Source organism: Phyllostomus discolor, chromosome 10 (assembly GCF_004126475.2).
Source record: "Phyllostomus discolor isolate MPI-MPIP mPhyDis1 chromosome 10, mPhyDis1.pri.v3, whole genome shotgun sequence".
Taxonomy (NCBI): domain Eukaryota; kingdom Metazoa; phylum Chordata; class Mammalia; order Chiroptera; family Phyllostomidae; genus Phyllostomus; species Phyllostomus discolor.
In genome coordinates, this window is record NC_040912.2 from 19,652,204 (window position 1) to 19,666,264 (window position 14,061).

The 14,061-nt window shown below is 40.1% G+C and overlaps 1 protein-coding gene across 1 annotated transcript in view; it reads right to left on the reverse strand.

Moving 5' to 3' along the window:
• LRRC72 (leucine rich repeat containing 72) overlaps positions 1-312 on the reverse strand; it is a 35,637-nt gene extending 35,325 nt beyond the window's left edge. The window contains exon 1 of the mRNA XM_028525194.2: positions 220-312. Coding sequence (XP_028380995.2) covers positions 220-312 — 93 coding nt within the window. The remainder of the gene's footprint in view (positions 1-219) is intronic.
• Positions 313-14,061: the final 13,749 nt, after the last annotated feature.

A 14,061-nucleotide genomic window follows, 5' to 3' on the forward strand; every position in this document is an offset into this window, starting at 1 on the left:
TAAGTACATGGTAGGAAAAGGTCGTAAGTCTATTAGCGTTGATCAGGGGCAGCCTCCAAACCCTACTGAAGAGATTACAGACCTCTTGCTCCAGTGGAAGTCCGGGGTCCCCGTTGCTCCACCTTCTCTGCCACAGGCCCCAGGGGCAGCCTTAGGCTGGCAGGGGCTTTCGCACAGAGACCCGAGGGGCCCTGGGTCAGGAGAACCGGGTGCCCTTACCCTGCGGCTGATCTCCAGCCCAGGCCCCGGAGGCCTCGATAGGCTCAGAGAGTGTCGGAAGGCGCGGGACAGACGTTTCGGGTCCTCGGTCATCAGGACACCACTCCGCGAGAAGCATCTATGACTGACCCAGCTTCGCCCCACGGTTCCGTGTTCTCACTGTTACCAACAGTTACCGCAATCTCGCCGACTAAAAGCCAATCCAAACCAGGGAAGATTTGAAGCCAAATCCTGACTTCTATGACGTTTGCGCTTGGGGTCCTCGCAGCACCCACCACGCGGTACCTCGGACACACTAGTGTTCGCCCGCGTGCGGTGCTTCTGTGAATGCGGTAAAGTGGGTGATCTATCAGCTATGCCAGAGTGGGTCAGAGGACCCCAAGGGTAGTCACCCAATAATAATAATTTTATTGATCTGAGATCAGATATCAGAAAATTTAGGTGTCTTAAAATTAGACGTGGCTGGGGATCACCGGCCATGTGTGGAGGAGAGCGGTGAAGCAGTGCCCTGTGGAACCCTAGTAGAGCCCGGGACAAAAAGAAAAAAATCAGTTCTGTTTATTTAAAATTTTGAAGTTTTGTTCATCGTGGAAGTATTACACAAATATTCCCTTAAGCTTTATTTTGCTGAGATTTTGGTGCTACCTTACATTTTTGCACCAAGGCCAGTGCCTCGCTTGCCCCACTTTAGACCCAGTCCTGGAATGCAGGTAGGGGTGGCAGTACCGAGGCACCCCAGCACCCAGGTGCACAGAAAAAAAGGAACGCTCTGCTGACTTTATTGGCCAGGAGTAAGTGGATATTGGCTCAGCAGCTTGAAGTCCTTCCTCTGGCAGAAAATGGGTAAGATAAGCCATTATTTGGCTAGGACTCTTTATGTCTCCCCAAGTTCTGTTGGTGCCTCTATCAAAACTGTCTCATGGTCTTATAACACTTCCATGGATTTGGCTCCCCGCTAGCTTGGGAAACTTGGGAGGCAGGATTCTGTCTGTGCATCACTGTCTTCTGTCAGGGACCAACAGACTGCATTCGATAAATGTTGACTTAATAGAATGAGTTGGTTTCTTGGCTCCAAATCTGAACTTGAAATCTAAGAATTAAATACAGTTTTTTTAAAATGGGTCAGGCTATTTGCATATAAAAATTCCAGTGCTGGAATAGAGCGTTAAAAATATGTCACTGGAGAAATCAAACATACTATTTTAGTTCTTTCTAAAAAGTATTTGGGCCTGGGGGCCCTGGGTGGGTAAAAGTCCTCCAAGTTACTGTGGAGAGAGTAATCATCTGATAACTATTATTTAAATGGCTTTTATCTCATAAATAAAAATCAGATGAAAGGAATGGTCCACTTAGAAAATGTACAAAGTAGTTTACAAGACCTTCTGTCTTCCACTTTTGCTGTTAATATGTGTTCTCTCATTTTAGATATCATTCATAAATATGCTACACAGAAACATGTAACCATATAATACTTAGTCAATTTTGTACATTGCCCAGACGTGAGTTTTAGAATCATAAGCAAAATGCTTTTAGAGAGCATTTTAGAGAAGTAAACTACTAACCCGCTAATTTCCACTAAAATCACATTAAAATTTTTATCCTTGACTTTTTATTTAAATCTTTAAACTTACACTGATTAAGAAGAGAAAATAAATAAATAAAAAATAAACACCCAGCTCTGTTCCTAGGAAAAGAACTCATTTGCTATAAGGTCTTACTATGTTCCTTCTTCAAGAAAAAAATTTCAATTTAACTGATCATGAGGACTAAAATAATGCAAATTATGGGGTGTGAAAGAGGGAGGTAAATAAAGGCACCTCTTGGATGGAAGGTCCTTCCTAGACATCCTCACACTGATGGTACAAAACTTGTACAAAAGAAGCATCCCTGGCTCTGCCCCCTTCTTTTGAGGGGGCAGAGAGAATTTTATACCCGCATGTGATGGGATTATGGCCTGAGGAATCCCGCCTGAAATTTAAAAAATTTATGTAAAATGTACATTCTCCTTTACAATCAATCTTGTTTTAATATAAAAATAAAGCGGTCCCCCTTAACTCCCCTCACATCTTTGAGTGATATTTACATTGAAGCAAGACACCCTGTGTTTATCCTGTGGCTCTGCCTCTCTGGCATGCTGCCATCGCCTGCAGCGGAATGCATACCCCAGTTTGAAAGCTCTATCGTATCATGTGTGTGGATTTGGATAAGAAGAAAGAGCCTGTGCTCCAAGTCAGGGCATGTGGGGTTTAGCCTCAGCTATGACATTAACTAGTTGTTGGCCACCGTTGAGTCACTTAGTGTCTCTGGTCCTCAGTTTCTTCAATAGTAAAATGAAGAAGTTGGACGTTTCACTCAAAAAATCTATTATTTAGTTATAATGTCCTCGAAAGGTAGCATGTATTGTTCACAGAGTAAAAGATTCTTGTTGAGATATTGACATGTAATTGTTTTGAAGAATAGTTGCCCAGTGAAAACTATGTGAGGGAAAATAGTTATGCTTTAATGATGTGTCTATCATTAAAGCTATATAATTCTAAAAATCCTCTTCCTAATTTTGTCAACAATTCCAGTGATCAGTCTGGAATTTTTCTAAGTGAGTAAGAAATATTTATTAGAGAAAATAATCATTATCAGTCATTTTCTACCATGTAGACTGAGCAAAGAATGAGCAATATACCAGCCACAATAAAATCTTCTTATAAGCACAAGAAGTATATATTTTTATGATTTGGTGACCAGAGCATCAACATTTTCATTGTTACAAGTTTAAATAAAATGACACTTTATTTGACAGCTATTGTTTTTTGTCTGTTTACACAAAATGAAAATGATAGAATGTTGGGAATTCAAGGAATTCTCCAGGAGCCTTTCATGTGACTGCACATTTTATGAGAAGAGACACTGATGGCCTTTTTCAGGACTATATTTTAGGGTATTAGTTAGTAGTGCAGTGAATGGGCTTGGAAGGCAGAGACAGTGTCTACCTCCAGAGCAAAGGGCAGACATTTTTTGTGTTTTGCTTTCTATTATGCAGCATAATAAAGATAATGTCTTTCTCCTTTATAATAAAGATAAGGTCAGGTAGGCTTACTGCTCAATATAAAATATTCGGGTTCCCTAAGCTCAGGGCGGCTGTCCTATACAAAACTCACTGTATGTGGTCTCATCACCTGGACTTCTTTGCATTTCCCTCTGGGAACTGGGGCTAAGGGAACTGGTGTAAATGCTGATTGATACCCTGGTTATGCTGTTACTGTAATAAACGATGTTTAGTTTCTGACCCAGAATTCTCATATCTCCAGCCAGCATCTATGAAACACTAACTTTTGTTTCTGCTTGTGTAGGCTTTTTTTTTTTTAACAGAATGCATCCATATAATTTGTCGTTCAGCTTTCATGTTTCTTCACCTCCATCTTATAAGTCCAGCTATAAAGCTGAATTGTTGCATCATGTTCCAGTGTAATGTATCTTATGGTTTGTTTACTCATTACTCTATTGATGGACATTTATGTGGTCCAGTTTTTATGATAAACAATGCTATAATAAATGTCTTTGTTCTTCTGTGCTCCTGAAATTTCTTGATGATATTAAAGAGTCATATCTGTTTCCCTTTGTCTATAGGATGATATCAATCTTGTTGAATTTTGCCAGTGTAATTGGAGAAACAATGATTATTTTTTATTTATTTTTCAATTATAGTTGACATTCAGTATTATTTTGTATTAGTTTCAGATACAATACAAAATAGACAATATACAAAGCAATCCCCTCAATAATTCTTATACTCATTTGGCATCATATATAATTATTACAATATTATTGACTATATTCTCTATGTTGTACTTTACATCCCCATGGCTATTTTATAACTGCCAATTTGTACTTAATTATTCCCTTCACCAATTCACCCATCCTCCCAACACCCCCCCATCTGGCAACACTTAGTTAATTTTCTGTATCTAATTTCTGTTTTGTGTGTTCATTTATTTTGTTCTTTAGATTCCACATATAAGTGAAATCATACGGTATTTGTCTTTCTCTCTTTGACTTATTTCACTGAGCATAATACCCTCTAGGTGTGAAATATGGCAAGATTTCACAAAATGTCAGGATTTCATTTTTTTATGGCCAATAATACTCCATTGTATATATTTCAATATTGACCACATCTTCTTTATTCAATTGTCTATTGGTGGGCTCCTGGGTTGCTTCCACACCTTGGCTACTGTAAATAATGCTGCAATGAACATGGGGGTGCATATATCTTTTGAAATCAGTGTTTTGGATTTCTTCAGATACACACCCAGAAGTGGAATTGCTGGCTCATAAGGTAGTTCCATTTTTAATTTTTTGAGGAACCTCTATACTGTTTCCCATGGTGGCTGCACTGATTTGCAATCCCACCAACAGTGCACAAGGGCACTCTCTTCTCCACATCCTTGCCAACATGTGTTGTTTGTTGATTTATTGATGATAGATAGCGATTCTGACAGGTGTGAGGTGATATCTCATGTGGTTTTAATTTGCATTTTTTTGATGACTAGAGGCATTGAGCATCTTTTCATATGTCTATTGGCCACCCGTATGTCCTCTTTGGAGAGGTGTCTATTCAGGTCTTCTGCCTTTATTTTAATTGGATTGCTTATTGTTTTGGTGTTAAGTTGTGTGAGTTCTTTAAAAATTTTGGATATTAACTTCTTATCAGATGTATCATTGGGGAATATCTTGGAGAAATATCTTTATCTTAATATTTTTTGTTGTATTGATTTAATGAAGTTGAGTATCTTTTCAGATGCTTATTGGTTGTTTGTATTTTTTGGTGGATTATTGCTTTATAAAAATTGCTTAAGTTTTAATATGCAAATACCTATAACTGAAGCCCTATAAGCTAGATCAGTAAAGAGTTTCCCAGAATTTCTGAGGGGTCACAAATGGGTTGCTTCAAGTAGTCTTGTAAAATCTTGCAAAGCTCTCTTCCTTTGCTCTCTTCTCCCTGGCTAATGTCTGTTGTCCTTCAGACTTAAAATAAACTTCATTCCTCTATCTCCACAGTACCCTTTCATGGATCTCTCGGGTCCATGCCCAGGATGCCATCACCTGATGCTCTAAGTCTTGCCATTTTTTTGAGTTATTAGAGTGGTGGTGTGTTCTGAGGTAACAGGGGAAGCACCAGTTTCTCCCCAGCCCCATGGCATGCATTGTCATCAGGATTCGGAAGGAACATTGCCCACAGGTAGTATTAAATTCTCTCAGGAAAGCAGCCATTTCCACTTCTTCTTTACTTTGTTTTCTCTCAAAATTCATGCACAACCCCCCAAACAACTAACTGTATAAGAAAAGGAAGTGGTTCAGGTTTGGAAACGTTGCTATACTGTCTGGCATAGCTAGAAAACTCTAGACAGAACCCCAGCTTAACCAAATAATATAATTCTCAATTTCAAACTTATGTTTCCTTTACTATGATTTTAATTTCTCCTAAGAATAATGGGTCCCCATATCTAAGCTCTGCCCATCAACCCAACAGCCATTCTTTGACTTTCCCTTGGGCCATCAGAATCCTAGGTAAAAGACTGTGAAAAAGACGAGGGGGGCAAGAACTCCAGGTGGGTCCAACCACTTGTCCCACGGGATGGGTGGTAGTGGTGGTGGGGGGAGGAAGTCCAGAGAAAGGCCTCAACAGGGACCTCTAAATCATGGAGCCTAGGAGAGAAGACCCATTACCTGAAATTAGAGATGGGCCTGGGTGGAAAAGTCATATGTTATAAAAATCAATTTTTATTACAGAATTTCACTGAATAATGTCATTGAAATTATTAATCCTGTCCTCACGTTGCTCAGTTTAGACTTGATGATGAGTTACTGATAAAGACAAATTTATCCTAAGCTGGCAGAGAAGTCTGATTATGCTACAGGAATGCTTCATTTTATCACACGTATGTTATGACAGTCGGGCATTTGAAGCATAAATTCTTTCTCTCAATAAATGTGTGGGTACATATATGTGGGTATGTGTGTATATATGTGCATGTATACACATAAATGTGTGTGCATGCATATGTGCATATATTCACATACATGTATGCCCATGTGCACACATAGTAGGCAAACTCTACAATGGCCCCAGAGATCCCGATCTCCTGATTTTCATGTAATTGTGTAATCAGTCTTCTCCCCTTGTATGTGTGCTGGACCTATGAACTCACTTCCAGTGAATAGAATATGGCAGGAGGATGCGATATCACTCGAGAGCAGGTTACAAAATCACTGTGGTTTCTGCCTTGGACACCTTCTCTCTTGTACTCTGGTCCACTCTGAGCTCAACCAGTGACCGTGTTGCGAGCTGACCTACAGGAGGCCTGCATGGCAAGGCGTTGACGTCTCTGGCCAACAGCCGGAGAGGGCCTAAAGCCAGCCAATAGCCATGTGAGTCAGCACGTTTAAGTGTAAAAGTAAGTTCAACTCTTTTATCATAATACACAAGAATTTAGTTGGAGAATAACTTTAAAAAGATTTTTACTAAACTACTACTTAATCTGAGTTTTGATGTAAAAAATCATTTGTCAGAATACTATTACTAAGTCAATATATATTTTTCTCATCTTCTTTTGAAAACCTTTTCAATTGTGCTATATATTGAAAAAAACAATATATAACAAAAACAATAGAGCACCATTATTTTGTCAAGTTTGAATTATCTCAGGGCTCTCTTTGACCTCTGAGACTCTTTCTAACCCAAGCATCTGAAACTGCTGAGGTTTTCCTATTCCTACTGCTCCTACATTTTTAGGTAGGTACATTTGAGAATGAAGACTAAGCCTTGAGGGTTTTTGCTTTTGGGCTTCGTTTAGTTTTGCAGACAATCACCATTAGAGGTGGCATCCAGGATTCTCGGGGACAGATTCCCTGCTGCTCTTATCTGCGTAGTTGTAGTGGCAGGGAGGGAGAGACTTCCAAACACGCTCCAGGAAGCCTGTGTTTCCACGCGCGGCTGTCTTGAGCCATCAGGCCCTTTAAAGTCCTCTGCTCCGTGCATGACAGAGCTGTTTTAGATGACCTGACAGCCTTCACTTATTTACTCACTCATTCTGTCAGGCACTGAAATTCGCAGAGTTCCTACCACAAACCACACACTCCTCCAGGGACTGGGGCATATGAACAAGACACTCTTCAAGGAATGAGAATTAGAAAGCAAATAGTATGGGTTCTCATTGCTTTAAGTGTCATTTAATTGTATTTGGTTCTGCTTGATATTGGCTGTCATTCAAATGGCTCATTAAGGATGCTCCTTTTATTTCCTTCCTTTTATTTTTCTTCACTTTAATTTGCTTAGAGCCTGAAGTGTTTCAATTACCTTCGCACATAATTCTAAGCCGTCTTATTGACCACATTAACTGTGCTCTTTACAGCCTTTATTCAGCTAGGAGGTTTTTATTAATGATGTTTTCGATACCATTTTTTTCACACAAAGCAAATAGGAGAGGAAGATTCAATAATCATTTTAATTAGAGGTGCTACATGTTGAAAAGTAGTTCAGAAGAAATCGTTTTCAGAAAAAGTACAAAGGCATTGAGAGGTTTTCCATTGCAAGTTTAATTGCGTCTGGAGTTTTAAAACATCAAGTTTTGTTCCACAAATCTATTTTAGATTATAACAAAGAAAGAAAATTTGTTTGCTCAATTAGAGTACACTTTCTAAGCTTGGAAATTTTCCATAAATTTGGGTAGAAAAGATAGCATAACAGCTAATTTAGGCTCTGCCCAATCGTTTACCCTTTACCTAATGTTATGGATAATGCAGTTAAGAAGCAGAAATCAAGCTGAAGGCCACCGAATCCCCACTGCTTGAGTGGGTGATGGCCATGGGTGGCTTTGGAAAGCAGGAACTATTTAAAAACAGGGGGGAGATAAGGGGCAGTGAGAGAGAATAGAACAAAAGTAGGAGGAGAAAGAGGAACAGGGAAGAGAAAGAGAAGTAGAATAGAAAGAAGAAGAGACGAGACAGAGGGTGAAGAAAAGAGTGAAGTGAAAAAAATTGAGAAACAGGTGAGAGAGAAAGGAAGGAGAGAAGCCAAGAGAAGGGACACAGGGGCTATAGGGGCTATGTGGCCTTTTGATCAACCCCAGCTTTTGAAAACAGATGTGGTTCTTTGGGGGCACTGCTTTATTCCCGACCCCGTGGCCCAGTGAGACTGATAATCACTGATAATCACTCTCTAGACTCCTAGCATTAAGTGTGGGCATTAGATCCATGCCACAGTAAGTGGAATAATTTCTCCTAGATGTTTCAAATTTGAACTAAGAGGCAAGGAGGGGTCTGTTCCTTGTGGTGAAGCTGTGCGGTTTAGGGCCTAAAACTCTTGCTGTGTGCTGCCTTAATATCTACTGGGAGGGCCTCAAATGACCTGACTGCAAAGTCCCCCCCCCCCACTCTGCTCCCACAGACAGGGTCCCCTAGACAAGCACCCCTCCTTATCAAACAGACTAAATACAATTGATGCTCATCCCCGAGTAGTAGGTTTAAGTTCCCTGCCAGCCCACAGAATTATTCAAGCACATCCCTCTGTGGGAACCAAGGCACCCCACCCTCTTATTACTACAAAGCCTGCCTCCCACAGCTGCTGGCTATTGCCTCCAAAAGCCTCTGATTGTTCACTTTGTTCCAGAGTGCAACTCCTGTGTGGTCCTGCCTGGTACGCAGTGTCCTCCTTGGCTGGGTTGTGAGCACTGGTGACTGATAAACTGCTGCCAATATCTCATCTCCCCAGTGTCGGGTCTCATGCATTTGCTCATCCCCACAAGCCTATGGTGGGAATTCCTCCCTTACCAAGAAGTGAAGAGGAGATGATTTAGAAAAATCCTAGGATTTAAAATGAGAGCTGCCAGGCACGCTTCCAGCCTTGCAAAGGAGCTGGGCTGAGCGTACAAAGCCGGTGCACAGTCACAGAATGAGGAGACACAGAGAGGGGGACCTTAGGACTTAGTTCCTGGCTCCAACCACCCCTGAGGTTCTGCCTTTCCCACAGATTTTGCTCACATTCTGCCCTTTTGCTTACTAGTTTGAGTCGAGTTTCTTTCCACCACTAACAGTCACCTCGGTGTTACTCTGTGAAACCAATCATATTTGGTGGTCTTTATTTGAATTGAAACTAATAGCCTTTTTATTTGTTAAGTATATAATTATGTGACCTACACATTCTGTTTAGGACGAGAGAGTGTGAAAGGACGAGGCATGGAAGACTAGTTAGTGGTAGTCTAATACCAGGAGCGAGGGAAACACATTTCAAGGCGCTCTTTGTCGGGAGCTTGCCTGCGCCTTTCCCTGCCCCTTCTCCTTTCCCCTCAAGCAAGTTACCTTTGCCTTTCTCTCTCCTCCAAGGAGCTCCAAAGGGCCCTTCTTCTGCTTCTGGAACTTGTTTCCGGAGCCTACACAGCCCTGCTGGCTCACTTCTGCTACCACTGTGACTTTCTAAGTAAACTTTCTCTTGTAATTTGAAAAAAAATTTTCAAGATACATGTTCCGTCATGGGATAGGAAGACATTACCTTCCTAAAAATCACCCCTATTAAAAAAATCAAGTATTAAGAAATTCAATATTACCTATCAAATAGTATTTATATTTAAAAGCACTAAAATTCATCTTGAAGACCTACAGTTATTCTGTCTAGAAAATGAGAGGGTTTTAAAGTTTATATGCCGGTGATCTTTAAAATGTTTTTTTATTGAGGATAAATTTGCATGACATGGAAATTAACCATTTTAAATTGTACAGTTGTACAATTCAGTGGCATTTAGTACATTAACAATGTTGTGCAACCAGTACCTCTGTCTAGTTCTAAAGCACTTTTATCACCTCAAAGAAGACCCTTTACCCATTGTGAGATTGTTCTCCATTCCTCCCTTCTCCCAACCCTGGCAATTACTAATCTGCTGTGTATGTGCATGGATTTACCTGTTCATTTACGTAGAATGTTTCTGAGGTTCTGATATGTTTTAGTATGTATCAGTAATTTGTTCCTTTTTAGGGCTGAATAATATTCCATTGCATGGACAGACCACATTTTGTTCACCCATTCACCCATTGATGAACACTTGGGCTGTTTCTACCTTTTGGCTATTGAGAATGGTGCTGCTACATGCATTAATTTGCAACTGTTTTTTGGACACTTGTTTTCAATACTTTTAGGTATACAACTAAGAGTTGAATTAGTGGGTCATATGGTAATTCTATGTGTAACTTTTGGGGGAGCCCCCAAGCTGTTTTCTACAGTGGCCACACCATTTTACTTCTACCAGCATTGTGTGAGGGTTTGAATTTCTCTACTTCTTGCCAACAACCCACTATGATTTCAATTTGCATTTACTTCATGACAAATGGTTGAGCATCTTTTTATGTGCTTGTTAACTATTGAGTACCTTTTTTAGAGAAATGCCTGTTTAAGACCTTTGCTCATTTTAAAATTATTTTGTTTGTTTTTTGGTTGTTGAATTGTAAGAGTTCTTTATATATCCTGAATGCTAGATGGTTGTCAGATATGTGAATTGCAAGTATTTTCTTCCATCCTATAGGTTGTCTTTATAACCTGATGATTTTTCACAGGTTGTTTTTACCCCTTCTCTAGTTAGTGCTAACTAGAACTTATCCTACAAGAATTATTATTTGAGTATTATTTTGTCTACCTTATTTATATAATGAGAGTGTTGATTAAAGAGCCAGTGAGTTAGAGCAGGGTCTGCATGAACCATCTTCCTGGTGACAGTTTTTGGTCTAAAGATAGGTATCTACACTTAAGTGCACCTCACAGCCCTAGCCACAACTGTTGGTCCACCACATAAGCCAGGCCACTCAGCATCCTTCCCTAGAACCTCTCCATTATCTTATCACTAAGCCCTAGTGTATGAGCCTAGAAGTTGCCACCAGCCATATTTAAATATACACGTCATTTCTTGGGTCTACATCCTGCCCACACTGACCCTGATTTTTACTGTAACACTTACCTAGAGCTTGTGTCTACTGACCTCCCTGCCTGACCCTCAACACCCAAACTAAGAACTAATAGGAAAATTTGAAATTATTTCTCATAGAATTGTTTTCTATCTAAAAATTTACATTAAAACTATTGGAGAGCTGCCAAGAGCTTGAGGTACAGCTGCATTTTGTGAATTAATTTAAACATCATAACCCTGTTTGCATTTTGTGTTACTGGAATGGATGTTACAAAAAGAACATTTACTAAAAGGAATGTGTTGTGTAATTTAATGTATGATAAATGTAGGTGGTCTAAAACTATTTATACTGCATTCCCACTTTTGCTCATAAACTTTTAAAATACTGTCACTAAAGTGTGAGTATCACTTGACAAAAGGAAGTCAACTAAGCCTTTTATATGACATTACGTTAAATAATCTTTTCTGTATTTTCTAAGTCAGTTTGTATAGTGGTCTAATAGTTAATCCATCTACCTATTGTAATATTAGGTGGTGAAAAATGTCATGCATCCTGTCTTTGGGGTAATTACATACATTCCTTTTCAATTTTCTTTTGTTGACTTTTGATCTATTTTGTATCATAGCTTTAGTAACTGGGATGTCTCTTGGGTGAAGAAAATCCCTTATTTCCGATCTTTGCCATTTACAAATTAATGACTCAAAGTACTACATGTGCACTCCCATAATTGTTTATCTTGGTGTGGCCCATGCTGAAAATGATTTCTACTATCAAAATTATTCTGTTCTTTGACATGATCTCTTGGTATTTTTTTTGTTTTTGTTTCCGTGTCTCTAAAAATTCAGGAATTGCCTGTCGGAAGTCCCTTGACAAGAAAATTTACCAAAAACATTATTGGATTGGCAAACTTGACATTTCCTTGCAAAGGAATTATAGCTTCCCTAGATTAACTTCTTCCCCTACAGCGATTTTTCCCTCTCACCTCATTTTTTTTCATGTACTATTCCTATTTGAATAAACTATTTTTTATTAACTTCATTTTGTTACTTAGATATGGATCACACCTAAACTGTATAGCTATGGTAACATAACAAGTTCATACTTTTATTGAGAACATTTAAGAAACTTCATTTAACTGGTGGAATGGCCCTGCGGCTCTTGACTGGCGTTCCGCAGAAGAGACACCCATTGGGAAATCATAAAGTCTGTTTTTTTTTTCCCAGCGCAGCTTCTAAGCCCTGGATCATATATTATTTATCTATGAATGATACTGGTTGTTGTTCCCAGTAACTCCGAATGTAAGTCCCTCTGATTTATCATGTGCAGAACCACTAACAGACTTATTGGCAATGATAGGTGCTAACTTTGGAGTAAAAGTACTGTTATCAGGATATTAAGCTCTACTGGCTTAAACAGTAAAGAAATGTCTTGCCTGCATTAAGAAGAAGTCACAAGGGAGAGCAGTTCTAGTCTCCACATAGTCAGTGCCAGAGCTTACATCTCTGCTAGTTTTGAACCCTACACACCTCTAAGTAAGTTGGCTTTCTTTCCAGGTTGTCTTTCCTCATCATTACAAGACGGTGGTAGCGGTTCCAGCTTTCACATTCTGACATGTCACTATTGAGAGGAAGAAGGGCCTACTTTCCACTGTCACCTCCCGACCACAGGGGAAACCTTTCCTGAGACCTTTCCCTGAATGCTTCCCTTCATGTGTCCTTGGACTGAATGAAGTCACATGCCCACCTGTAACGAATCACTGGCAAGGGAGTGGTATTGCTATGATGTGTAGACAATCCAGATCTACTCAGACGTGCTATACCAGGTTGTCCTGCTAGGTGGACGCTGCCTCACTCTCTCGACAAGGAGGCTGAGAGTCCACACGTGTCTGCCGGTACCCCCTCACGGTCCCTCGGCTAAAGCTCCTACACCACCCACCAGGCTGCTCTCCTTCCACTAGGACAGGCTCCTTGCCTGGCTTGAAATCTGGTACTGCACCCAGGTGTCCTCCCTCCCACAATGAGCCTTGGGATGCTCTGGAAGTGTGCCGGAGACCCTGAACCCCCAGTGTGGGCCCCCTCCATGCATGAGCATCTCCTCCACCCACTTGGGCTCGGACACTCATGCCTTCCTCAACACCAGAGACAGACTGCTTACCCAGCAACAGAGTGTTCCGTCAAGAGTTAAACATTTGCTCAGATTTTTATAGCAGTCTATTTAAAGGAGAACATTGATATGCACATAGGTGTGTACAATTTTTTTTTAAAGCTGTAAAATCTTTATCCCCATTGACACAGAGAAGGAATTGTCTGAATAGAAGGCTGTGATGGTGCATGCACACTATTGCTACAGTGCGCACGGCTAGTACGTGTGGCTTCATAAATTTTAAAAAATCTATAACTATTCCCCCACCCCATCAAGAGCATGTCAAGTTAAAGACGAAGAAAATAGCAAGTTTAAATGACATTTTAATTTTTAAAACTGTGAAAAATCAAAAACATAGAAAGAAGAATCTGGCTTTGTTTAGCCAGAAATTAATTTAAAGTAGAATAGTTGCTTTTTAAGGGTTAACGTCATGGTACTTCTGACCAGTTCTTACCACAACGCATCATTCTTGCCCCTACCTAGGGGCAACATAGAGTGGCATAAACCCTTTATGTTGCTGTATTTGCTACAGGATTTGCACAGCTGCTCACTTTACAGATTTCACGACAGAGGCACGAAGAGTTAAGTAACTGGTCAGTTAATAAGAGGGACAGGCAGGACCCACCCCCATGCCCTTACACTCCCTAGTATGTACTATACTCGTAGTATGTACTGGTCTGGGGGAAACAAACGCATGATGGAAGCATTGGAGGAGACAACTGGGAAGTAAACATAAAGGAGAACAGATTTATGAAT